Consider the following 23,597-nt stretch of genomic DNA (forward strand, 5'->3'; position numbering starts at 1 on the left):
CTTGAATACACTGGAAGTAATGCAGCAAACTCACTTACCACAATGTTTAAGAAGCAAAAATCACCTGTAAAAATAAAAAAAGGATAGAGAGTATCTCAGGCTAGCTCCCACAGAAAAGGTCTCCATTAATGCTGTGTGTGTAAGAAATGGCAGAAAATATATTATTCTTTGTGACTTTGTTGTCATTCAGTCATTTCAAATTAAGTTATCAAGTTAATCATCAGAATCTCTTCAACATCTATACACTTCAAAAAAGTGCTATAGATCTAGGTCTTGTTACATAGAAAAATCATATTTTGATATTGAGAATTGTTTCTGAAGTCTATGATCGCCTACCATGTTGGGCATAAGAGCATTTTCATGAATAAGTGGTCCATAGTACTAACATAGCATATAACGAGATTCAAAGAAGGGCACGTGCCCAACAGTAAGTGGGCTGCTAGGTAGTTAGTGAGCCTTGGGCAGAGGCTTTCTGTGGTTGGCAGGCCATGTGATGTGTCACAACAGGCAGTTAGAAGCTCTTAGTATTCAGACAAACAGTAGGAGGAATTAAAGCGAGTGAGAACAGAGCGGAGCCGCCACCAGGCTGTCTCCCAGGCTGCCTGTGATGTCATAGCAGCCCCCAAGGGGAGCTCTCTGTCAGCGCTGCTCAGGCATATCAGAGAGAGAGGCTCCTCTACAGCAGTCTGCTGGCTGGGCTGGCTGTGGGAGGGGGTTACTGGATAACTGAGTATCCCTCGAGGACTGTTGTCAAGGCAATAGATACAAATGGAGAGGCGGGCTGAAGCAAAACCTCCCCAGACAGACAAACAAACAAATAAACAAACAGCATAAAGACTCACCAGCGGGTGTGCACTCAAGTCCTGGTTATACTATAGACAGCTTCCCAACCAAGAGGTGTGTTTTTAGATTGTGAGTGAACTCACGCAACAACAACAAAGTAAGCCATGTGTTTGATTTTAGCAGCACCATGCTGAAAATGTAGTAGGTTTTAGTAATGTTAACAGGTAAGAAGAGCATCTCTAAGTGTGCACTTGAGAACTATGTCCCTAGTATGATTGTGTTCTCTGTAGTCCTTCATACTTGTTATATTCTTTCAGAAAACAACTATTTTGTAATGACTTTCTGCATCACTCAGGTACATACAACAAGATCTAAGCAAACAACTAAGCAAATGAAATGTGTTTTTACACACCCATACTGGAACTGACCGTCTCCTTTGCATAAAAACACAAATGTCATGAAATGTGAGTATTTGTTTTATAAATGCTTTATAAACCAATATGATAACGTTTGTCCCATTTTTTGTCTTAAGGGCCGTGCGATTCGAGGTGCCTACAGGTTCCAGGCTGTTATCACCACATTTGAGATGATCCTGGGAGGCTGTCCCGAACTCAACGCCATAGAGTGGCGCTGTGTTATCATCGATGAGGCCCACCGTCTCAAGAACAAGAACTGCAAGCTGCTAGAAGGCTTCAAGCTCATGAACCTGGTACATGTAGAACCAAGTTAGAGAGAGAGAGAGAGAGAGAGAGAGAGAGAGATGCAAAAATAAAAACTCATTTCAAATGTGTACGTTGCTAAAGCTGCACTTCTGGTTTAAGAAATAATTCAATCTATTTTGACTTAAATGCAAAGCACACAACATTGTGTCTAGTTCCTGTCATTCTCTACAGCATTTCGTCCGTATGTCTGTGTGCCATGAAATAAAATCTTACACAGCACAAAGCATTCATTTTAAACCATTTGATGCAGGAGTGCTTTTGACAAATGAGACTCTTTTCATTCCTCTCGTTCTCCTTTAGGAGCACAAGGTCCTGCTGACAGGTACTCCTCTCCAGAACACAGTGGAGGAGCTCTTCAGCCTTCTCCACTTCCTAGAGCCGGCACGCTTCCCCTCAGAAAACACTTTTATGCAGGAGTTTGGAGACCTCAAGACTGAGGAGCAGGTGAGCCTGCAGATACATATAAAGAATATGTCCTGCCTTTTTTATGTTTTGTAAGTGAGCTGAAAATACATAACACATGTCGGAGTGAACATACAGTATAAAGTCAGAAGTCCATATGTCAGACAGCGTGGTTTGAGTTTATTGTTAAAAGGAAACCTCATGTTTAGTGTTGAATTAAATTAAAGGGCAGTCAAATTATTGTTTCTGACAGCTCCATAACATCGTTGTTATATCGCTCACATATAAGATCCAATTGGTACAGATGGAACCCTTGTAGTGGGGCTTTTTCTAACTAGGCCACAGTGACATTTTGTACAACACACACACACACACACACACACACACACAGCATATGGTGGTTAATGATAACAGATAATGGGGTATTATGCTACTCATTGTTGGACTATGCACTGACAAAATGGCTCACAAGAATAAGGCCTTTTACCTTTTGCTTCTAGATATTGCTGTTTGGCATTTCATTTTAAAATATAACCACTAAACCCATGCTCAATGAAAGAACATTGAAACATGTTTGAAGTGGGGTACTCATGCTTAAGGTTAAAATATTTGGAACAGCTAGAACTCAACACGTGGTACTAAATCTAGAAGCTACTTGTGCCAGTAGGAATGTGAAATCCTTTCCAGAGTAAAAGTTGCTAGTGCTGTTAAGAGGTACTTTTTCAACACATAGCAACTGATGTTAGATGAAGGCCTGAACACTGGTTGGGGAAAGCTGGCCCACTCCAGGAGATTAAGTAGTGACTAAACTGTGATGCTGTTGACACAAACGCATGATTTGTGGTTTTGCATCAAATGCAAAAAAAAGCTTGACGCTAGCTATCATTTGCAAAGTCATTATTTACATATTATTAATAGTTCTTTGAATCTGCGTCATCCATTACAGTCATGAAACACGCATTTCCACATGACTGAAATGTATGTACTGACTGAAAACAAAACAATTTTCAACTTGGGAATGGAAAACTCACTGGAGCACTCACTGTATGACACTGCTCTTTCCGTTTTAATCACTAAAAAACAAACACACCATGGGTACTTTTGCAGTATACAATATTCTACAGCTGTTACCGTGATGTGATGACTCTCTTTTCATGTTTGGGCATCACAGGTACAGAAGCTTCAGGGTATACTGAAACCAATGATGCTGCGTCGGTTGAAGGAGGACGTGGAGAAGAAGTTGGCTCCAAAAGAGGAAACCATCATCGAGGTTGAGCTCACCAACATTCAAAAGAAATACTACCGTGCCATCCTAGAGAAGAACTTCTCTTTCTTGGCTAAAGGAGCTGGCCAGGCAAATATGCCCAACCTGGTCAACACCATGATGGAGCTGAGAAAGTGCTGCAACCACCCCTACCTCATCAAAGGTAGGATAGTATATGTTTAAGCTTAAATATAGGTTAATTTACTTAAATATAGTTAAAATCTATTGTTGTGATCTTGGCTGGCAAAGCATCAGAAGGTCTGCAATTCCACAATTTCCTGTTTAGCCTTCAGGAGGTGTTGTGTGCTCATTTTCAAAGACTTAGGCACTCACTATAATTTGATACCTCAAGTGATTGTTACAAGAAGCTCTGCATACTGGTAGTGTTGGCTTAAGGAAGCCATGGGAATCTCAACAGATTTAGTAGATAATGCATATGCACTTAATCTGTCTAGTGTTTTGTTTATGTTCCTTTTTCAGTTAAACCCCAGTGTCACAGTAGTTGCAAATCTTCAGGGTCCAATTTTTGGGGGAAATTTCCTCATGCACTTGTATTGTCAAAAAAGGAGAAAGCCCTGATCTTCATGAATGGACATTAAGTAAAAACAATCTTGTGGAAAGTAAACATGAGCATACAAGACACAGTGTTGCTGATGTGTCCATGTCTTTGATATGTCAGGGGCAGAAGAGAAGATCCTAGAGGACTTCAGGGAGGTGTATAGCCCCACTGCCATCGACTTTCACCTACAGGCTATGGTACAGTCTGCCGGGAAGCTGGTCCTTATTGACAAGCTGCTGCCTAAGATGAAGGCCGGAGGGCACAAGGTGCTCATCTTCTCCCAAATGGTGCGCTGCCTGGACATCTTGGAAGACTACCTCATTCAGAGAAGGTAAGGGTGGCAGATTATATGTCACATTTATAGCCCAGACTTAAGAATTCCTAGTCTGAAAAGGGAGTTTTTATGATCATACTCTCTTGAAGATGTCATGTATCTCAAAAAATGTCAAGCATTGCAGTAAAGAAAAGTCTTTTGTATGAAGTCAGCATCAGCATACATCACATTAAACACCATACATATTAAATCCAGGGTAATGTGTAGTTACACTGTCTACTAAATGGGTGGAATTTCTGCTATGTCCTCTGTCATAGTTCTTGTAGAAAGGAAAAACTAATTTGTGTAATACTTGCTATAAAGGTTTTTTCTTTTTTCATTCTTAACTTAGGGCCGCTGCTCAAAAATGTAAAGTCACTCTTATTCTCTGGCTTTATTAGATTTTATGTGGTTGAAGGAAGTAACAAATCTTGTGCACATGGCATGCAGGCTTTAGTTGTACAGTATACTGGGAACACTCAGTAGCTGCTTCCCATGTTGTAAGAGAAAGGAAAAAAAAATGATGGTTCAGGGGAGTATGTCTCTATTTCTGCAGTGGTGTATCCAGTACATGGCAGCCAGTTGTCAGTGAGGGTAGTTGGCAGCAGCATTACCAGGCACCAATAGCATTAGGTAGGGAGACACATTAATACTCGCAGACATACCTGCATATCTTTGGATTGTTGGAGGAAATTGTCTTCAGCAGTTACTCCTTTGAGTACATTGGAAGTAGTATAATCTTTTCTCTTCTTTCGCTACAATTGTATGGCCAAACAGATCTCACAAAATCACGCCATTTTGCCAAAATGAAAATCCTGTCAGATCTTTTTACAAAAGATAAACATGCTATTTTAATCTTTCCGTCAGCCTTCTAAGTCTATAAAATCTCAACTAAGCCATGTGGTTTCTGTTTTAAAGTTCGGGGGTAATAAATAGAGCAATTTCACTCTCCAAAAATGAAGTCACAGGATTTTAAGTATTTATTTATTTGTTCATTTTTTCCTGTTGTTTATTTTTAGACCCATAATGAGTGAATGAATAGAGCACAGGAGCAGCTGATAAAGATGATTGTATTATGTCAATGAATTTACTGTAGACAATCTAAGGCTCTGCCAAAGTACAATATTGCGTTGAGAATCAAAATGTAAGCTCTCAACTTGCTTCCCTCTGTGCGTGTCTTGTTCTATCTGTCAGCAGTGTCTTGAGTACCATAAAAAGCTGGAATTGAGTAAGTGGTTAGGAACATTACCAGGATGCTCATGGGGAAATTTTTTTGAATAGCCATTAGGTTTATAATTTAATGGCATTTAAGAATTTAATAATTACAGATAAGAGTTTGGGTTTCTGGTTCTCATCTTTGCCTTTATTTTTATTCTCAAGTCTCCAAGCTCTCAATCCTTTTAGGTCTTTTTCTCCTAGGTCTACATCCTATTGTTGCTCTCATGTCTCTGTTTCTGCCTGCCTGCCTCTCTCTCCATCCTGCTCCTCGCCGGCCCGGCCGCCTCTCTCCGCCGCTCTCGTCTCTCTCGTCCGTCCTCCTCGCTCCTCTCCGGTCCGTCTCTCCTGATCTCTGTCTCTGTCTCTTTCTCTCTCTGGTCTCCTCTCCTTCTCTGTCTCTCTTCCTGGCCTTCACAGGCAAAGCTGCAGCAAACCCTGAACTATTGTAAACATGTGAGATGCTGTGCAGCACAGACCTCAGACAGGGTTCAGCAGCAGGTTATAGGAAGCCCTCAGGGCTCCACCACATTAGACAAGCGAGAGTTTCTGTGCTCTTCTACTGACTGGAAGTGGATTACCCTGGGGAGGGCAGGGGGTCGGATTGTGGGAGGGGATGAGAATGGACACGAGGATTAAAGAGCATAACCACTCCTTGTAGAAACAGTTTTATCTTTGAGGATACTGTTCCCTGATGTACAAGGGAAGCAAAATAAAAGTAGCGTTTTGGCTGAGTTTAAATGACCAGTTTATGAGTATTGTAGGTGAGTTATGACAGGTTAAAATAACTTATTAAAAGCTTAATTCACTAAATCTCCTTAAACACAAACATGACCAAAAGATTGATGTTTAGTGTTTAAATTAAACTTTTACCTAAAGCTCAGGGTAAACATCTTACAGAAGTCCATGTATTCAATTAGTTATTGTGATATACATTCATCATGCTTAATTTTTTTTGTGTTGCAGGTACTTGTATGAGAGGATAGATGGACGTGTTCGTGGGAACCTGCGGCAGGCAGCTATCGACCGATTCAGTAAGCCCGAGTCAGAACGCTTCGTTTTCCTTCTGTGTACGAGAGCTGGTGGCCTGGGAATCAACCTCACAGCAGCAGACACCTGCATCATCTTTGACTCTGACTGGAACCCACAGAACGACCTGCAGGTACGAATACACAGACTGACAGAACAGATGCAACATAATACTGTAGATTTGTACCATTAATGTTTAGGCATTAAATAGTTTTGACACTCTCATAGCTATCTCTTGTGTGACAGCTGCTCATGTTAACACCTGCTTTAAGTGCTTTATACTGTTTCCAATCAAGAACATGTGCAAATTTCACTCAATGATTAGTTATCCTCAAATAAAGATATGAACACAAAGACTCCTATTTCTACATGTAGTGCACTTAGTCCCTTTTTTTCTCTGCCCTTCACAGGCCCAGGCTCGCTGCCATCGGATCGGTCAGAACAAGGCAGTGAAGGTGTATCGTCTGATCACCAGGAACTCGTATGAGCGAGAAATGTTTGATCGCGCCAGCCTCAAGCTGGGCCTGGACAAAGCAGTGTTGCAGAGCATGAGTGGTCGAGATAACAGCCTGGGAGGAGGCGCCGGGGGAGGGGTGAGTTTGAGAATTGTCCAAATGGTCTGGAATAGAAATTGGGAATTAAATAATGTTGTCATGTAAATTATGTTCAGTTAATTTTCAAAAAGGGGTGTTTGTTTTCAGACAGTGCTTGTGATGAATACCATCCATTTCACAAGCTAACCTTGGCTCGACATAAAATCATTCAGTTCAACTATCTCATCATCAGATCGGGATACAAATGAGCAGGACACATCAAAAACCTGGTGTGGCACAAGTATTATTAGTGTGTACACATTTCACATTAAACATATTTATGTTTGTTTAGTAATTATACACGCACCACCACATTAAGTACACTAAAATCTTATAATCCAGCTAGACGTGAAAGTTGACTCTAGTTTAAGGAACGTACTCAGTTAACAGTCATGACACAATTACTGAGAATCAGACAAGCAAATGAACCTGTTTCTTACACTTAATAACTAAAATGTTCTTCCCTGTCATCATGTGAGTGAAGTTTTAAAAATAAAATACAAAAGATTTTGTCCAATTGTCTTTCCAACAATGATAAAAGTTTCCAATAATAACCAGTCCTCAATGGCATCAGAGGAAAACTGTAACAGATGGCAAACAACAAGAAGATGCCAAGCAAAGAAAAAGAACTGTTCACAAACCCGAAAACTTGGAGCTCACTCTTACAATTTCCACTTGAAGTGTAACCGATCCTATTAGAGTCTAATCTCTTTGTGAAGGAGTGTGTCAACAGCATGTGAAGTGTGTAGGTGGATGATATCTGCGGTTGGTGTCCTCTGAGAATTATATGAAGTATAAGGAGGTTGAGGTATTAGCAGGTTTCCACATCTGGTCTGACAACATATTTGCATGATAAACAGCTGCTGGGGTTAGATACAGGGGTGCTGATGTTGTGATTTTATTAATCCAACTTGTGTGTATGTGTGTGTTTTCTTTTCTTTTCTTTTCTTTTCTTTTCTTTTAGAAACTTTTAAGGTTATGTTTGTGTTGTGCATTATGTAATATTTGTACCTCAAGTCCATTTCATAATCTATTCTAAAATTTATTCTTGTTGTATATTGTTTCTTGATCCTTAACATCTGTGTCCCTTTCTCCTCCCAGGCTGTGCAGCAGCAGCTGTCTAAGAAGGAGATTGAGGATTTGTTGCGACGCGGTGCATATGGGGCCATCATGGATGAGGAAGATGAAGGGGCCAAATTCTGTGAGGAGGACATCGACCAGATCCTCCAGCGCAGGACAAAGACCATCACCATTGAATCTGAGGGACGAGGATCCACCTTTGCTAAGGTAAATGAAATGGATAAATACAACTTCTCTCACACAAGTGATGTAAATGGAAACTATCACTGCTACATTTTTCGGTCACTGGCTGTTTTTGACTTTGGGCCAAGAGCAGCTCATGATGAATGGCAAATATGATTATGGTTTAATCCGATTACGATGTCTTCTTTCAGGCTAGTTTTGTGGCATCCGGAAACCGCACAGACATCTCTCTGGATGACCCCAACTTCTGGGACAAATGGGCCAAAAAGGCTGACATTGATATGGATATGGTCAACGGAAGAGTATGTACTGCTCCACGTATGATACAATATACACACACACGCTCACAAAAATGTGTTGGATCTCACAAATATATAATGCCTAGACATCCAGTACGGTTGCCACCCTCCTTACTCCTTATTTATCCTTTATGTTTTCAACCTTTGCTGAAATTTTGTTTCCATCCATTCCTTCTCTACAGAACAGCTTGGTGATCGACACTCCTCGTGTCAGAAAGCAAACAAGGCCATTTAGTGCCACCAAGGATGAGTTGGCAGAGCTTTCGGAGGGCGAAAGCGAGAATGATGAGACCAAACCTAAGCTCAGGCGAAACCACGACCGCCTCAACAGCTACGGACGCACAGAATGCTTTAGAGTAGAAAAGAACCTGCTTGTTTATGGGTGAGATAATTCAAATAGTTAATCCGTTAAACCATAGCAACTGTCCATAAATAGGATCTTTTCCATAGATAGGACTAAACTCGTGTTTTTGAACAGAAACTTATCTATCTTAATCTATCACAGTTAGTTATATACAGTAACTAATTCCAAATGGACAAAGGCTGTCATCACTGTAATTGTCTGATCTTTCTTTACTTAAATTTGTCCCTTTTGTTGTCCAGGTGGGGCCGTTGGAAGGATATTCTCAACCATGGGCGTTTTAAGAAGCAGCTGACGGAGTGGGATGTGGAATCCATCTGCAGAGCCCTGCTATCTTACTGCCTGGTCCATTACCGTGGAGATGACAAAATCAAAAGCTTCATGTGGGACCTGATCGCCCCTAGTGAGGACGGACGCACCAAGGAGCTGCAGAATCACCTGGGTGAGTCTCAGGACTTCCAGCCTACATTTAACTGGCCTTATTACTACAGATAGAGGCCCGTCGAGAGGTTAGAAGTGAGATTTAGAAAATGAGCATTTTCCTTTACTGCACCTATAACTCTCAATCTCCTCTTGTTCCACCAGGTTTGTCCGCCCCAGTCCCTCGGGGCCGAAAAGGTAAGAAGATGAAGACCCAGTCCAGCTCTTTTGACATCCACAAAGCTGAGTGGCTCAGGAAACACAACCCTGAGCACATGCTTCAGGACGACGGCTACAAGAAACACCTCAAACACCACTGCAACAAGTAGGTGTTTCCTTATCCCACTTACATAGCTGACACCCATGTAGATGAAACTTCAGTGTTCAGTTTACGTCGAGTATCAAGAATAGCACACTATAAGAAACCAGCGATTTCTAATGTCAGCTGTTTATAAGAATGTAGTAGTAGTAGTAATCATAATTTAAAGGAAAATGTTCTTGACTATCTAAAATAGTAATATTAGATGATTTAATTTCTGGTATTTTTCATTTTAACTTGCATTCAGTGCACATGGTGACTAATAGTCTATGGTTGGGTTGTTTTATCTTTTGTGGATTAAGTGTTTGTGTTTAAACCTTTTGTGCTATTACAGCAACTGGCAGGTGGTCATTATTCTCTCTAGCACAGATTGCATCAGTTTATTTTTAATAGAATGAAGCATTGAATTAAAGTGTATAAAAATACAGTTTTCTTGTGGCTGAAATTTTGTCTGTGCCACCTGCTAACCACGGTAATTAGGAGGCATTAAAACATCTATTGAAGCCGACAGTCAACTGATTCATTAACGGACGTGTATCACATCGAGACCAGCTGACTGATATGATCCTTAATGAGACTTCAGCCCAGCTAATGGCCGTTATAGATCTCTCTTATTTACAGGCAGAGGGAAAAAGATGGCCATTATTAAAACATGGGCCGCTGAGATATAAAGCCAAATAGATGGCTGCTTCTTTTAAAAAGGGGGGCTTGTGTGCATAGGGCTTTGGACACAGAGCGCTGAAGCTTCCATAGAAAGTTCTCCATTGTTTCCTGGTCCAGTTGTGCTGAATCCAGGGATTGTCTGGTGTGTGACACGCCGGGCAAATGGGGACACGCAGTCAGCAGGGTTTGCTGACTCTTGCATTTTCACTATGAGGACCTGGAATGTGACTGCTGTTGGGGGGGGGTGGGTGCGTTCACTGGCTTCCTTAACAGGACCGTAAATGTAGGACAGAGCTCCTAAACAGAAATGGAATCTATAGGAAGTAGTGGGAAATGACAGTTTACAAAAGTCTAGAAAAGTCTGAAAAACCAACAGGTCAGGAAATCTGATCACCGTGTTGTGAATTTCTTGTTCCTCAAGCACTATGCCTTTTCATTGCATACTGTAGTATGTAGTAGATGGAGCGGTGATCACTAAATCTTCTTTGGCATGTAGGATACAGTTTTGAGAAAGCACATCAGAATTTCATGTTGTTTGTGTGTTTTGAATAAGAATTACATCTGTGACTCTTTATCTCCCTGTTACACTGGTTTTTGATGGATTGTTTTCTGTGAGCAGACCGTGAGGAATTCTTTGCATGCCTTTGCTTGTGTCATGCATACTTGACTTAGTTGCTTCTGAAAGAGTGTATGACTGTGCTGAGATCCTCTGCAGCCTCTCTGAGTGAACCACATCACACATACACACACGAACTAACAAAAGCTTGGAAGGAGAGTGATGAAGGGTTGTGCTGACAGGCAGAGGAAGCAGCAGCTGCTCCTGGGCGGGTCCAGTCACACAGGAGGACGGAGGGTGGAGGAGGGAGAGGGAGGAAGTTCGAGGCTTTGATTTACCAGAGTTACAAGTCCAGACTGGTCACCACAGACATCCATCACTCTGACAGACAGACAGCCCTGCAGTTTTTCCTCTTCCTGTCAGAGAATCAGGGAAGGATTTTGGGCTCATTTATAACAATATTTAGCTGAATTACAGCATAAGAAAGATGGAATGCCTGGTATGCTATTTTTCAGAGCAGCAGTGTAGAGGAGCTTTGGCAGGAGAAGAGGCCACATGTCTACATGAAGTGATGGATTAACATAAAAGTATTGGTGATAATCTGTTCTAAAACTGTCTGAAAAAGAACCTCTCCATGTAACCTGTGGCTCTGTATATGCAGTTCCCTGGTTCTTATTCTTATGTATGAAACCTTCATACATAAGTTGACAGTGTGGAGACATCAGTTGTCTGCCAACAGGTGCAAGACAATTGTGCTTAAATATTTACAGGAAAATATGTATTGTCTAATTCGCATTTATCTGGTTTTTAAAAAGCTATAATGTAATTGTATCTGAAAATGTTTCCTATATTTTCCCTGCTCATTTAAGATTCTGAGATTTGACCTATTCTTCCACTTCTGTAAATAGTAATTGTATAATAATATCCATAACAATCCTCCATAGATAATTTTCCTGTCATGCCAGAAATCCTTAAAACCCTCCATACCGCATTTTTCCAGCAACAGACGTTAGATGATGGAATTTTAAAATCATTTTGTGTTCAGACAAAATGATTACACAGAACAGCTTTCTACATAAAGCAAAATCTCAAGGCATACCAGACGTTACAGCCTGGCACCACAGTTCCCACCACTTCACTGTCGCTCAAAGCCTGCTGGCTGTGATGTGTGATCATGCATCACAGAGCTAATGTCTCCCCTGTGAGTCAGCCTCTCTCTACCTTGTCAGCCTTGGCTTCCCAGCCTTCATCTACTGCCAGAGCACGACCACATGACGACTGGAGAGAGACTGTCGGCTGTTGGTTCAGGCCTCAGAGCTGTAGCTGTGGAGCTGCTCGCAGCTCTCTGCGAGGTCTATACAGAAACGTTGACTTCAGTGTAACAAACATTCACCAAGTTAATTGATTAGGCTTAGTTTGTATACTGGTCTATCATGGTGAGTCATGCAGTATGTCTGCCTGACTCTGTGCTTTGCTTGTACAGCTAATGATTTTTATTTGAACACACATAAAAACCCTAGACTTTAGGCGCATGTATTATACATAAATGAATTGGAGCGTATGCTGTTCCTAGGGTGTACGGTGGTGAACTTTAAGGGGTACAACTGAATTGTCAAACATTTCCCTCATTTGCATTGTATTCAACAGGTTGGTGCGTGTGTGTATGTGTGTGTTGGTTCTGCTCACTCAGCGTTTGTACGTGGTCAGGGCTTTGTTGTGACCAGTGGGTTTTCTCTGTGCAGGGTGCTGCTCAGGGTCAGAATGCTCTACTACCTGAAACAAGAGGTCATAGGAAGCCAGGCCCAGAAGGTGCTAGACGGCGTGGAATCCAGGTGAGCTCAACTTTGACCTACTCAGACGCTACCTTACCTTACATACACTGTCCTATGCTTTATAATTGTACGATTTTTTTCTACTCCTTCACTTTCTTGAAACGCAATCACTTTATTCAACAAATATAATACATTTGCCATGACACAGTAGCTGGTTCTTAACAGTAGTGTAGTACAATTTATGACCCGCTCAGATAATAGAATAGCTGGATTCATGAGATACACAGAGGTTCAGATGGATTTAGCAGCTTTAATACAACATTATTGGCAACTGCACATTTTCCATATCAAGGTGAAATAGCTGCCTCATACATTTTTCTACTTGAGTGGCGAGCGTGGTCAGTAGCATATGGTATCAACCTGTTGAGGGAAAGAAGAACTGATCAGCCAAATTAATTAGAAGGTTGTGGAGCTCCACCTGCTGGTGAAAGATGGGCATTTTTTCCTCCTGTTTTCTATCATACAGCGCTGTTGAAAATTGTTGTTCAGAAGCACTGTTTACAAGGAAATCACTATCGAAAGTTAAGGGAGGCTTTTATTGTTTAACAATTCTCATTTTGTTATTTCACAATAAAAGCCCTTCATGGGGAGAGTGTTTCCAACAAATTAATACAGCAAATGGGAACAGATTTAAAAAAAAAGGAGGCTTCTGTGTTAAATTATCATATAATGTACAATATATTAAAAAAAAACAAGATGTTACTTGATCTGCAGGTCTACAATATTTTCATGTCTAGAATAAAAGAAAAGGAACCTGCAGAGTTCTGGGTTCTGAGATCCGGGGCGTCTGGCCACAGCTCATTTGCATAGATCCACTTGCCTCTCGCGCCTCATTGCAATAGAGGAACTGTGTCTACACCCAAACTGCGGTCAGAGTGTCGGCTGTCAGTAAATTAAGTAAATAAATGAAGATTCCCCCACATAATATCTGTCTATACCTCTGCTTTCTCCTTTTTATAGTGAGATAAAGATCTGGGTGCCAGACCCTGACCATTCTGAGCTGCCAGCCTTGTGGTGGGATGCTATCTCTGACAAGTGTCTGCTGCTGGGTGTCTTTAAGCACGGTAAGAAACCTGAGTTGTTTCTATGACTTGTTTTATTTAATAAGGTAATCCAAATGTGAAGAGTGTGCTCTAGAGTTGAAATTAAACTTAGCTACTTACTTTCAGTACAGTAGAGACTGTAGAGTGCGTTTGGTCACTTTACAGAAGAGGAAATAGTTGGTACCTGACATGAAACATTAATAAGCTACAAGTAACAGCCCCAGTTCTTCTAAAACAAATCATTTTTTATGAGTAAAACATTGTTTTAACTGATACTTTTGACGTTTGTGTGCTTTCCATTGAGACCAGGCGATTGTGGGAAATCATCCAGCTTGTGTATATTGCCTGGTCTCTATCTTCCATGCATTATCCTTTGCTAACTTTGATATTTGCTTGCCCTCTTGTGAACTCTAAGGTTATGAGAAGTACAACACTATTCGTGCCGACCCTACACTGTGCTTCATAGAGCGTGTGGGACGACCAGATGAGAAGGCCATCGCTGCCGAACAGAGAGGCAATGATTTTATGGATGGGTGGGTGCATCACACTAGTCCTGAGCCTGCAAACCATTATGTGGCATTCTGTTTTACTGTGCTTGGCTAAAGTTAAGATATACCGTTTAAATTGGTGTGTGTGTGTGTGTGTGTGTGTGTGTGTGTGTGTAGGGATGTGGATGATCCTGAGTACAAGCCTGCTCCAGCCCTGCTGAAGGACGATATGGAGGTAAGGCTACACGAACCAAAGGTGCACGTTGATCTTCTGATAAAGCATATTATGTTTTGTCCTGCTATAAACACAAACTGCCTCCTCATGCAGGATGACGCCTCTTCCCCTGGAGACTTGGTTGTCACTGACAACGCTGGAGGTCAGTATTAGATGCTTGTAATCCGCAGCCGATTATCATTACTATGATTTCTAAATACAGGCCTCCCACAGGCGGGAGAAATCTGGAAAGGTTGTGAAATTGGAAGTTAAGATGAAAAAGACACATGCACAGCATTAAAAAACCAGAATAATGGGGGGGGGGAGGAATGGATTTTTGGAATTTTAATTTTCTTTATGCTGTATATTACTCTGATCCAGATGCTGTTCCAGTGACAGGAGGTCAAACTATCTACTGGCCCTCACCCTCTGTGCTGACAGCCAGGCTGAGGCGTCTGATTACAGCCTCTCAGCGCTTCACCAAGAGCCGGCAGATACTCCAAATCCACCAGACTCAGTCTCAATCCCAGCAGACCATGATACTGTCTGCTCCACTGTGCCCGCTGCCCTCCACACTCAATGACACCCTCAACCCCAAGATGGCAGCTAAGATTGAACGCCAACAAAGGTCAGAGCAGATCAATGTTTTGTTGCGAAATAAAATATACCTTATATTATTGTAACAAAGATTGTTACTAAAGTGTACATTTTTCACTTTCCTCAGATGGACAAGGCGAGAAGAGGCTGACTTCTACCGTGTGGTCTCCACTTTTGGTGTCGTTTTTGACCCAAACCTCGGGCGGTTCGACTGGACCAAGTTCAGGGCCATGGCTCGGCTACACAAGAAGACCGACGAGAGCCTGCAGAAATACCTCTGTGCTTTTACTGCCATGTGCCGAAGGGTGTGTCGCCTGCCACCCAAAGAGGGAGGTCAGAAGTCTACTTTTTTTATTCACACATGAACACACACACACACACACACACACACAGACAAACTGTCTGTCTTAATTTGTACACATCTTAAGTGAAGCTGTCTGGACACTCAGCTGGTCTGTGAAATGGGTCATATTAGGATATATCACAATGTTTTACACTCTGTATCATGCCCTGATATCATACACCTTTCTCAAGAAGATGTAATTAACATTGCTTCAGGTATGGTTCTATGTACTGCACTCATTTCTGGCTATGAATGGTTTTATTCTGAAGAGAGGTCAGTAGCACCTTAATAAACAAGTTGGCTCAGCAGTATTGAGGCAGAGGGGCTGATAAGGTTAATCATTTGTGGAAAGACAAACAGTGTGATGTTTAAACTTCAGGCACAAACAGGTCTTTGGGTTGTGCCTGTATAGCAGCCTTCCTTTCCTCTCACGCTCTCTCTTACACCTGCTTCTTCGTCTTTGTTCCAGACTCTGCAGTGGACCCATCTCTTAACATTCAGCCCATCACAGAGGAGAGAGCGTCTCGTACCCTGTACAGAGTAGAGTTACTTCGCCAGGTGAGAGAACAAGTCCTTCGCCATTCGTTACTCTATGAGCGCCTGCCGCTGTGCCAGATGAGCTCTGATTTACCCATCTGGTGGGAAGCTGGTACCCATGACCGTGACCTGCTAATTGGTGCTGCCAAGCACGGCGTCAGCCGCACAGATTACCACATCCTGAGAGACCCTGAGCTCAGCTTCATGGCTGCCCAACGCAACTACAGCCAAACAAAAGCTGCACAGCAGCAGTCGCGCACATCCACCCCGCTTCTACACCCTCAGTGCCAGGCCACTAGCTCAGTGTTGACAGGCTCTCCACTGCCTCCACCCGCCCAGAGAGACACAGAGCCCTGTGGGGTTGTACCTAAAGTGGAACCAGCCTCAGAGGGAGAGGAGGGCAGGGAGAAACAGGGGGAGAATTGGAGCCCTTCTCGAGCACCAGCTACTCCCACAGGTCTGGAGGAGAAGCCTGTTTCTGAGATGATGGAAAGTGAAAGGCAGATGGTGGCAGCACGAACCAAACCTCTCACACCCAACTCCTCTGAGAGGAAACCCAAGAAGGCCAGCAAGAGGGGCCGCAGGGATCCTAGGCGTGGCTCCGAGTCTGACTCGGATGGCTCTTCCTCAAGTTCTTCATCGCGCTCCTCTTCCTCTTCTTCATCATCCTCTTCTTCCTCGTCACATTCCGGGTCCAGCTCCTCCTCCTCTTCATCGTCTTGCTCCTCTGGCTCTTCATCGTCGTCGTCCACCTCCTCATCTTCTTCTGATGACAGCGAAAGTGAGGGAGAGGAAGGCAAGAAGAAAGGTGAGAAATCCTAACATTATTTAATGTTTTTTAAATATATTTTCAAAGCACAATTTTAACTGACTTACTCACCAGCTAGATTGTTTAAATGAAGTGCAACATCTGAATTTGTTGTTTTTCTGTAGCGCTGGGAAGTGTATTATAATAATTGACAATAAAAACACACCTGACCCTTTTCAGTGTACACATATTTTGGATACATCTTTATCTCTGTTTCTATCTTTTGTCACATTCTCAGTGCCTGCAGCAACAAGTGTAAAGGGCTTTGATGAGGACAGTGTGGCGTCTCTGAGCACTACACAGGATGAAACACAAGACACCCATGTGGCTGAGAACGGCATCGCCAACTCCTCACATCCTTTCCAGGGAGGAGGATACATGCTGGCTGCATCCTACTGGCCAAAGGTGAACTACTGTACATGTGTGCAAATCCAGTCACTGTTACGTAACAACACCGCAGTGGCTTACAAAGCGTCTGAAGCCATTTTAAACATCACTAAATAAGTCTGGTCAATAGCATTGTCCCAGTAGGTACTCAAATTGACTATTCAGCTAAAATGGGAATATTTGATCACTAAATATACCAAGTATTTGTCTCTTGATTAGTTTTCATTATGGAAGTCAACATGGAATCTTAAGCTTAGTTGTAGAGAGAAGCGAAATTTAACTGATAGATATTGAGTGTGCTGATCATCGGTGCTGTTGTTTATTTAGGATCGTGTGATCATCAACCGCCTGGACAGCATTTGCCAGGCTGTGCTAAAGGGCAAGTGGCCTGGAACACGTCGGGTCTACGAGCCTGGAGGGGTAGTGGCCTCCTTCTACACCACCAAGCTGCTGGACAACGCCAACAGCCTGTGTGAGGACCCCTCTGCCTCGCCACAGGGGTCAAAGGTGACCAAGCATGTTGCAGAAAACAAGGAGTTCTCAGTAAAACTCAACGATGTATGTTGATTTCTCCCTTCTTCCCCTCCTCCCTCCGCTTCGCCCTAATCGTAGGACCCTACCACTTCTGCTGCCATGAATGGTGTTAGCTGCTGTGTTCAGCATGTTTCTCTGGTTCTCTTCCTTCTTTTCCTTTGGGTATGATTAGTGGTTTTGACTGCCTGGCAGGAGGAGAGATTAATTTAATAGCAGCCTTCCTCTCTTTTCCCACACACTCAATTTGAATTGGGCTCTGAGGCTGTGATTACATGAGCACAAATCACTCAGTCATGAGAATATAATAAGGTTCAGTTTGAAGCCTCTCTACACTGAAGGGGTCTTGCTTATAATCTGATTGAAATGGAGACCTCAGCTGTGGGTGTTCTCTAATATGCTTCTAAGCAATGTGGCGATTAACTTGGCAGGCTTCAAACTTGCATCCATTTATTTCTTGCTTTTGTGTTGCTTCTTGAGGAGGATCTTTTCCCAAATTGTATGTTTTTTACAATTAGAACCCACAAATACCTGCTGCTTGTTACCTTTAAAGTCTTTATGTGCTGAAAGCAGCTATCTCTTTGGCATGGCTTCCCACTACAGTCCAAACTGTGAATAAACTTTACCCACTGCCCTATTAGCCACTACCCACTGTGTGTCCATGTGTGCCAGTGCTACTAACAAGAGAATAACCGATAAATATTTTATCCTATTGTAAGATACTTGTATAAATAAGATGTTACTTTATTACATAAATAGAAACTCAGCGTACCTAACAGTATATAGCATTAAAGATACAAAAATAACACAAGTTTATATTATGATCCTTGAATCACTGGATAGACAGACGTGAGGCAGAGAAAGCTCCCATATTTAATAAACAGTTTGAGAAGGAATTTAAAAAATGAAGCCTAAAAGTTTCTCCTTGTTTATAACTCTGTGTTTTTCCTGTGGCTATACACCTCCCTAGACTTATCTAACACCTTTGTTTGTGTGGCAGGAGGGAGGTTTGAAGTTGACCTTCCAGAAACAAGGTCTACCTCTGAAGAGGCCCCTGGAGTCAGAGGAGGGCCCCCATGCCCAGCAGCAGTACCTGGCCCGGCTTCATGAGCTACAGAGCGCCTCGGACACCGGACTGGCTGATATCACCAAGCCTCAGTGCGGCTTCCAGACTGGTGTGTTTATTTAAAATAAAGCAAATACCTGAAGAACTGTGCATGCATAACGCTGTCCTGTTTTCCTCGACTACCGCTAGATGGCAGCAAAGTTTAGTTTTTGATGACTTAAAGATTGCAGAGACATTAGTCATCTTCTGTAGCCCTACAGGATTTGTTTACAGATATTTATGGAAATGAAAATGTTTCAGACTTTTCAGAAAATATAACAGTAACTAGAGGTACAAATCCTAAAAAGCTCACTGAAGTCTGAAAATGAATGTGCCTAAGATTTAAGAGAATTTGCATGTCTATCTCAAAGCTTCAGCATTTTATTTTAAACTAGGCAAAAATGACACTGCAGTTCACAGCTAACAGGCTGGTTTTTCTGCAGTTCCTCCAGATCTTACTGGTCAGATGAGGCTAAACGGAGTAATGGACGGCCAGCCAGTGGTTAAGAAGCGGAGGGGAAGGAGGAAGAACGTGGAGGGGATGGACCTGCTCTTCATGAACAAGAGCAGAGTCCCTGCTGTGCCTGATCCGGTGAGCGGTTGTCTTTTGTTCCTTGTTGCGCGAAAGCAGGACCTCATGTGCCATAATATAGTTTTATGATCACAATTGGTTTAATGTTTATGGTTGTTTTGTACATATTAGAATGTATAAATAATAAGATCATTGTTTGCATTAGTGTGCTAACATAAAACACCATTTTGTGCTCATGTACATCCAGGTGCCTCCAGGGTGGGGTGGTATTGGCCAGGTGGGCATGGCTGTGGCCCCTGCGCTGGGCTACAGCCAGAGCTCCAGTCAGGTCCCCTCGGACACCGAGAGCAGGGTCCCTGTCATCAACCTCAAAGATGGCACCCGGCTTGCTGGGGACGACGCTCCCAGGAGGAAAGATTTAGAACAGTGGCTACAAGAACACCCTGGCTTTGTGGCAGACACAGGAGCCTTTATCCCTGTGAGTCCAATATTGTTTTGTCCTATCCTCATCTTTTTCTTTAGATTTGCATTAAAAGTGACACAGGAAGAAGATGAAATAACAATATTCATGGAATAATTATGCTGTACATTTAGTACCTGTTATAAATGCAGGTACAGAACACGTCACTGCTGTCAAATGAATTCTCCCACAAGCGATTTGTTGATGCAATGGATTAAAAAAAGAAAGAAAAGTCACTGCAGTTTTCTTTAAACATGACTATTTTTCCATTTCATGTCCAGGGGGTAAATAAGATGCAAATGCAGTTCCACTTCCAGGACGGTCGGCCCAAGCAGAAGAGGCACCGCTGCAGGAACCCAAACAAGATTGACGTGAACAGCTTGACAGGAGAGGAGAGGGTCCAGATCATCAACAGGAGAAATGCACGCAAGGTGTGTTTTTGTGTGATATTGTTTGAGAGTTTGAGTATGTCCTCAAAAATAGCTATATGTATCATTATCATCTCCACAAAGGATGCCACTAATGGCCAATTTCACCTTTTAAAAACTTGTTGGAGCTCTGTTAAAAATAGTTTTGAAGCTATCCACTATCATGAAAATCAGATACTACTACTGCTACTACTTCTGCCTTTTAAACAAAATCGTAAAGGAAGTGATAAGTTGTCAAATATTTATCTTGCCTGCTGTGCACTTGGGTTCATGTTGCCTGTAATCTGTAGGTTGGTGGAGCCTTTGCTCCTCCTCTGAAAGATCTGTGCCGGTTCCTTCAGGAGAACCCGGAGTACGGAGTCCCACCTGAATGGGCAGATGTTGTCAAACAGTCGGTGAGTCAAAGTAACACAACCAGATCAAAACTTGCACTGTCATCAAGAAAGGTCATTTTGAACAGTGTATAGAGATAGTTGCCAGTTTATTGGGTACTCCGAGCCATAACTAATACAATCTAATACCACTGCCCAGCAACAAATGCTTTTATGAAGGTCATAACCTGTTAGCTAGAGAGATGCTGTTTCAACTTTATAGTCATTTTGTCCACCTCATTTATATCAGTACAGGAAGACTAAACGGTCAAAAACAAACTAAACATTATAACCATCATGAATGTAGGATTAGTTGCAGGGCTGATGTATTACACTGTACTAGTTTTAGCTAGGTGCACCGAATAAAATAGCCATGAATATGCAGTGTTTACCCCACTGTTAATGTTGAATGTACTGTGGTATTTGTAACTGTTGTTAAGCTATGTGTGTCACAGCTTAAGATCTGTCTCACCCTGCATATACCTTCCAGGGTTACCTCCCAGAGAGCATGTTTGACAGGATCCTGACGGGACCCATCGTACCTGAGGAGGTGAGCCGGCGTGGACGTCGACCTAAGAACCCTCTGGCCAAGGCGGCTGCAGCGGCGACGGCGGCAGCAGCAACACCCAACCCAGCAGCCTCCACACTGGGGCTGAACCCCCTGCTGGCCAACGGCCTCCTCTCTGGAATGGACCTGACCAGCCTGCAGGCCTTCCAGCAAAACCTCCAGAGCTTACAGTCCCTGCAGCTCACCGCAGGACTGATGGGGCTGCCGTCCGACGCCAGCAACCTGGCTGCAAGTAACTTAGCTGCAATGTTTCCCATGATGCTGTCTGGTATGGCTGGGTTGCCAAACCTGCTTGGCATGAGCAGCTTGCTTGGGAAGCCTGCTGAGGAGGACACAGGAGGCTCTGAGGAGAAGACAAAGGGAGCCGCCAGCGGTGAAGCAGGAGAGCCGTCTGCCTCTAAAGCGCCCCAACACACCTCAGACACCAAAGGAGAAAGGACAGAGGGCTCAAACACGACTCCTTCCTCCACTTCCAGCTCCACTTCCTCTGCCACCGCCCCACAAAGTGCTTCAGCTGCCTCTGCAGCCTCCAGTCACCCACTGTCTCTTAACCCCTTGTTACTCTCCAGTATGCTCTACCCAGGGATGCTTCTCACTCCAGGCCTTAACCTTCCTGTGTCTGCCTCACAGCCGCAGAGCTCAAACAGTGACCCCGCCCTTGCTCCTCCTCCACCTGCACTCTCCAAGTCATCGGCACAGGAGACAGAGCGGCTAGTGGCAGAAAAGGACGGGGAGGAGGATGAAGAGGCTTTGGATGATGAAGAAGAAGAAGAAGAGGAGGAGGAGGAGGAGGAGTCAGCAGAACAAAAAGAAAACAGTGGTCCTGAAGGTTCGGGGAAAGCAGAGTCATCTTCATCAGAGTCTGGAAGCTCTTCTTCCTCATCAGATGATTCAGACTCCAGTGATGAGGACTGATCCTATGAATATATAATTCTAAATTTATTTATGTATTGCCTAGAAATGTATACATATATTCACATATATATGGATTTTCCAGCACTTATGTTGCGATTTCTTTACATGTAAATATAAGAACTAACTCAAATGTTGTGTAATAAAGACTACAAAAACCTTAAAAAAAAACAAAAAAAAACAGGAAAAACTGACTTAAAAGGAACTGAAATAAAATTTCAGTTTTTGTTCACAAGGTACAGTCTTGTTTTGAGACATTTTGCATGTCAGACTTTAGTAGATTTCTGAACTCTGTGAACTTGTACCACACAATTATGTACAATTGCAACAAAAAAGGCATTATTGTAATTATGTCAGGATTTAATTTTATTAAAAAAGTGAAACTACATCAACATGCTCGTTGAGCTGTACTATTAATATATTTTGATTGTTGGGGGTTGGGAGAATGACACTTGACAAACACTTTGGTTTCTCTTGTAAATAGTCAGTACTTTTACAGGTTCGTTGACACTTATGCTTTGCAGATCATACGTTGGATATGTCAGCAATAACTTGGGCAGCTAATGAATGTCACTGAAGCTGTAGATTCTCTGTCTGCCATGTTCCACCCCAGTGCACAACTCACACAGCCTCACTTAAACCTGTCATTCACCTTCATATCGCGTTGAAGAGTTAATTTCTGCATTCATTCACATCCCATATGGAAACAGAATTACCTGGAGCTCCCTGTTTAACATGGCTTCAAATTGGGAAATCTGTAGATGTATTTATATTACAAATGCGATTCTTCAAAATGGATCATAATTGAATTTGTCTGCTGTGATTACTTTTTGGAGGGGGTTTTTTTTGGTATGGGGGAGGTTTTATTTTTTAACATGGGTATCTAATTTTAGAAACCCCTCCTTTTCATGTCACCTTACAAACATGTCACAACATGTCCAAGGCGCACTTTAGCTACTCACAGTAGGCATACATGTTCACTTGCACATCTGTTGATTTTGACTGCAGTGTCAGGAGTCAGATAAACTCCTCGAGCTGTGGGGACAGAAAACAACCTTTTACTGTGTGCCAAAAAACTGCCCTTTGACCCGCTGAGGTCCTGACAGAGTTTTGTGGTCTCTATGTAAAGGAAGAATTCAGGATTCCTAATGACATGGATATTATTACAACCCCGGCATATTTGATTGCATCTTACCTCAACTGTGCTAAATGGATTGGCTTCACTGTGCAGATGTAGATGTGCATGGGTGTGTTTTCTTGCTGTCCATGTAATTCATGTCCTTGTCTCTGCTGGAATGTGTGTCAGAGGCTGTGTGTTCTTTTTAACCGAGAGCTTCCACTGTGTTGTCTTGTTTGGCTGGACTGCTCCTCTCACCTTGTGTACCTACTGCTTCCATATCTTTTCAGTCTGAATGTTGTGTCTTAAGGAGCGGGGGCCTTGCAAGCTACGACTTTTGACCTTCAGTCACATCTCATGAGAAATTACAGTCCTTTTGCATTATGTGTTGCATGATCACCTGTCTACCAAAGTCTTAGAGAACACACTTGGCACAAGCACAATATAGTTCAAATCCTGGATAAGATTGTAGTAATGGTCATTGTCTTTGAGTATTAAATTTGACACAGTGCCAGTCGGGCTAGCTTCAGGAAAGGCTAAATAATAGCAGCTTGCGTTGCTGG

The 23,597-nt window shown here is 42.6% G+C and overlaps 1 protein-coding gene across 5 annotated transcripts in view; it reads left to right on the top strand.

Moving 5' to 3' along the window:
* The window catches only part of chd9 (chromodomain helicase DNA binding protein 9), a 65,325-nt gene extending 43,020 nt beyond the window's left edge, over window positions 1-22,305 (top strand). For 2 of the 5 annotated variants that reach the window (XM_035682099.1, XM_035682100.1), the window contains exons 13-39: window positions 1,316-1,492; window positions 1,806-1,949; window positions 3,079-3,334; window positions 3,851-4,061; window positions 6,225-6,420; window positions 6,698-6,880; window positions 7,982-8,167; window positions 8,335-8,445; window positions 8,625-8,824; window positions 9,046-9,245; window positions 9,389-9,548; window positions 12,504-12,593; window positions 13,554-13,657; window positions 14,052-14,169; window positions 14,302-14,359; window positions 14,453-14,501; window positions 14,720-14,966; window positions 15,063-15,268; window positions 15,748-16,623; window positions 16,862-17,028; window positions 17,338-17,568; window positions 18,542-18,716; window positions 19,090-19,238; window positions 19,426-19,656; window positions 19,920-20,069; window positions 20,357-20,461; window positions 20,928-21,920. In XM_035682099.1, coding sequence (XP_035537992.1) covers window positions 1,316-1,492; window positions 1,806-1,949; window positions 3,079-3,334; window positions 3,851-4,061; window positions 6,225-6,420; window positions 6,698-6,880; window positions 7,982-8,167; window positions 8,335-8,445; window positions 8,625-8,824; window positions 9,046-9,245; window positions 9,389-9,548; window positions 12,504-12,593; window positions 13,554-13,657; window positions 14,052-14,169; window positions 14,302-14,359; window positions 14,453-14,501; window positions 14,720-14,966; window positions 15,063-15,268; window positions 15,748-16,623; window positions 16,862-17,028; window positions 17,338-17,568; window positions 18,542-18,716; window positions 19,090-19,238; window positions 19,426-19,656; window positions 19,920-20,069; window positions 20,357-20,461; window positions 20,928-21,920 — 5,973 coding nt within the window. Of the gene's footprint in view, window positions 1-1,315; window positions 1,493-1,805; window positions 1,950-3,078; window positions 3,335-3,850; window positions 4,062-6,224; window positions 6,421-6,697; window positions 6,881-7,981; window positions 8,168-8,334; window positions 8,446-8,624; window positions 8,825-9,045; window positions 9,246-9,388; window positions 9,549-12,503; window positions 12,594-13,553; window positions 13,658-14,051; window positions 14,170-14,301; window positions 14,360-14,452; window positions 14,502-14,719; window positions 14,967-15,062; window positions 15,269-15,747; window positions 16,624-16,861; window positions 17,029-17,337; window positions 17,569-18,541; window positions 18,717-19,089; window positions 19,239-19,425; window positions 19,657-19,919; window positions 20,070-20,356; window positions 20,462-20,927 lie in introns of all 5 variants that reach the window. The other 3 variants (XM_035682101.1, XM_035682103.1, XM_035682102.1) reach the window with 2 other exon arrangements.
* Window positions 22,306-23,597: the final 1,292 nt, after the last annotated feature.

This window comes from Morone saxatilis, unplaced genomic scaffold (genome assembly GCF_004916995.1).
Source record: "Morone saxatilis isolate NCDOM2014 unplaced genomic scaffold, NCSU_SB_2.0 Contig11, whole genome shotgun sequence".
Taxonomy (NCBI): domain Eukaryota; kingdom Metazoa; phylum Chordata; class Actinopteri; family Moronidae; genus Morone; species Morone saxatilis.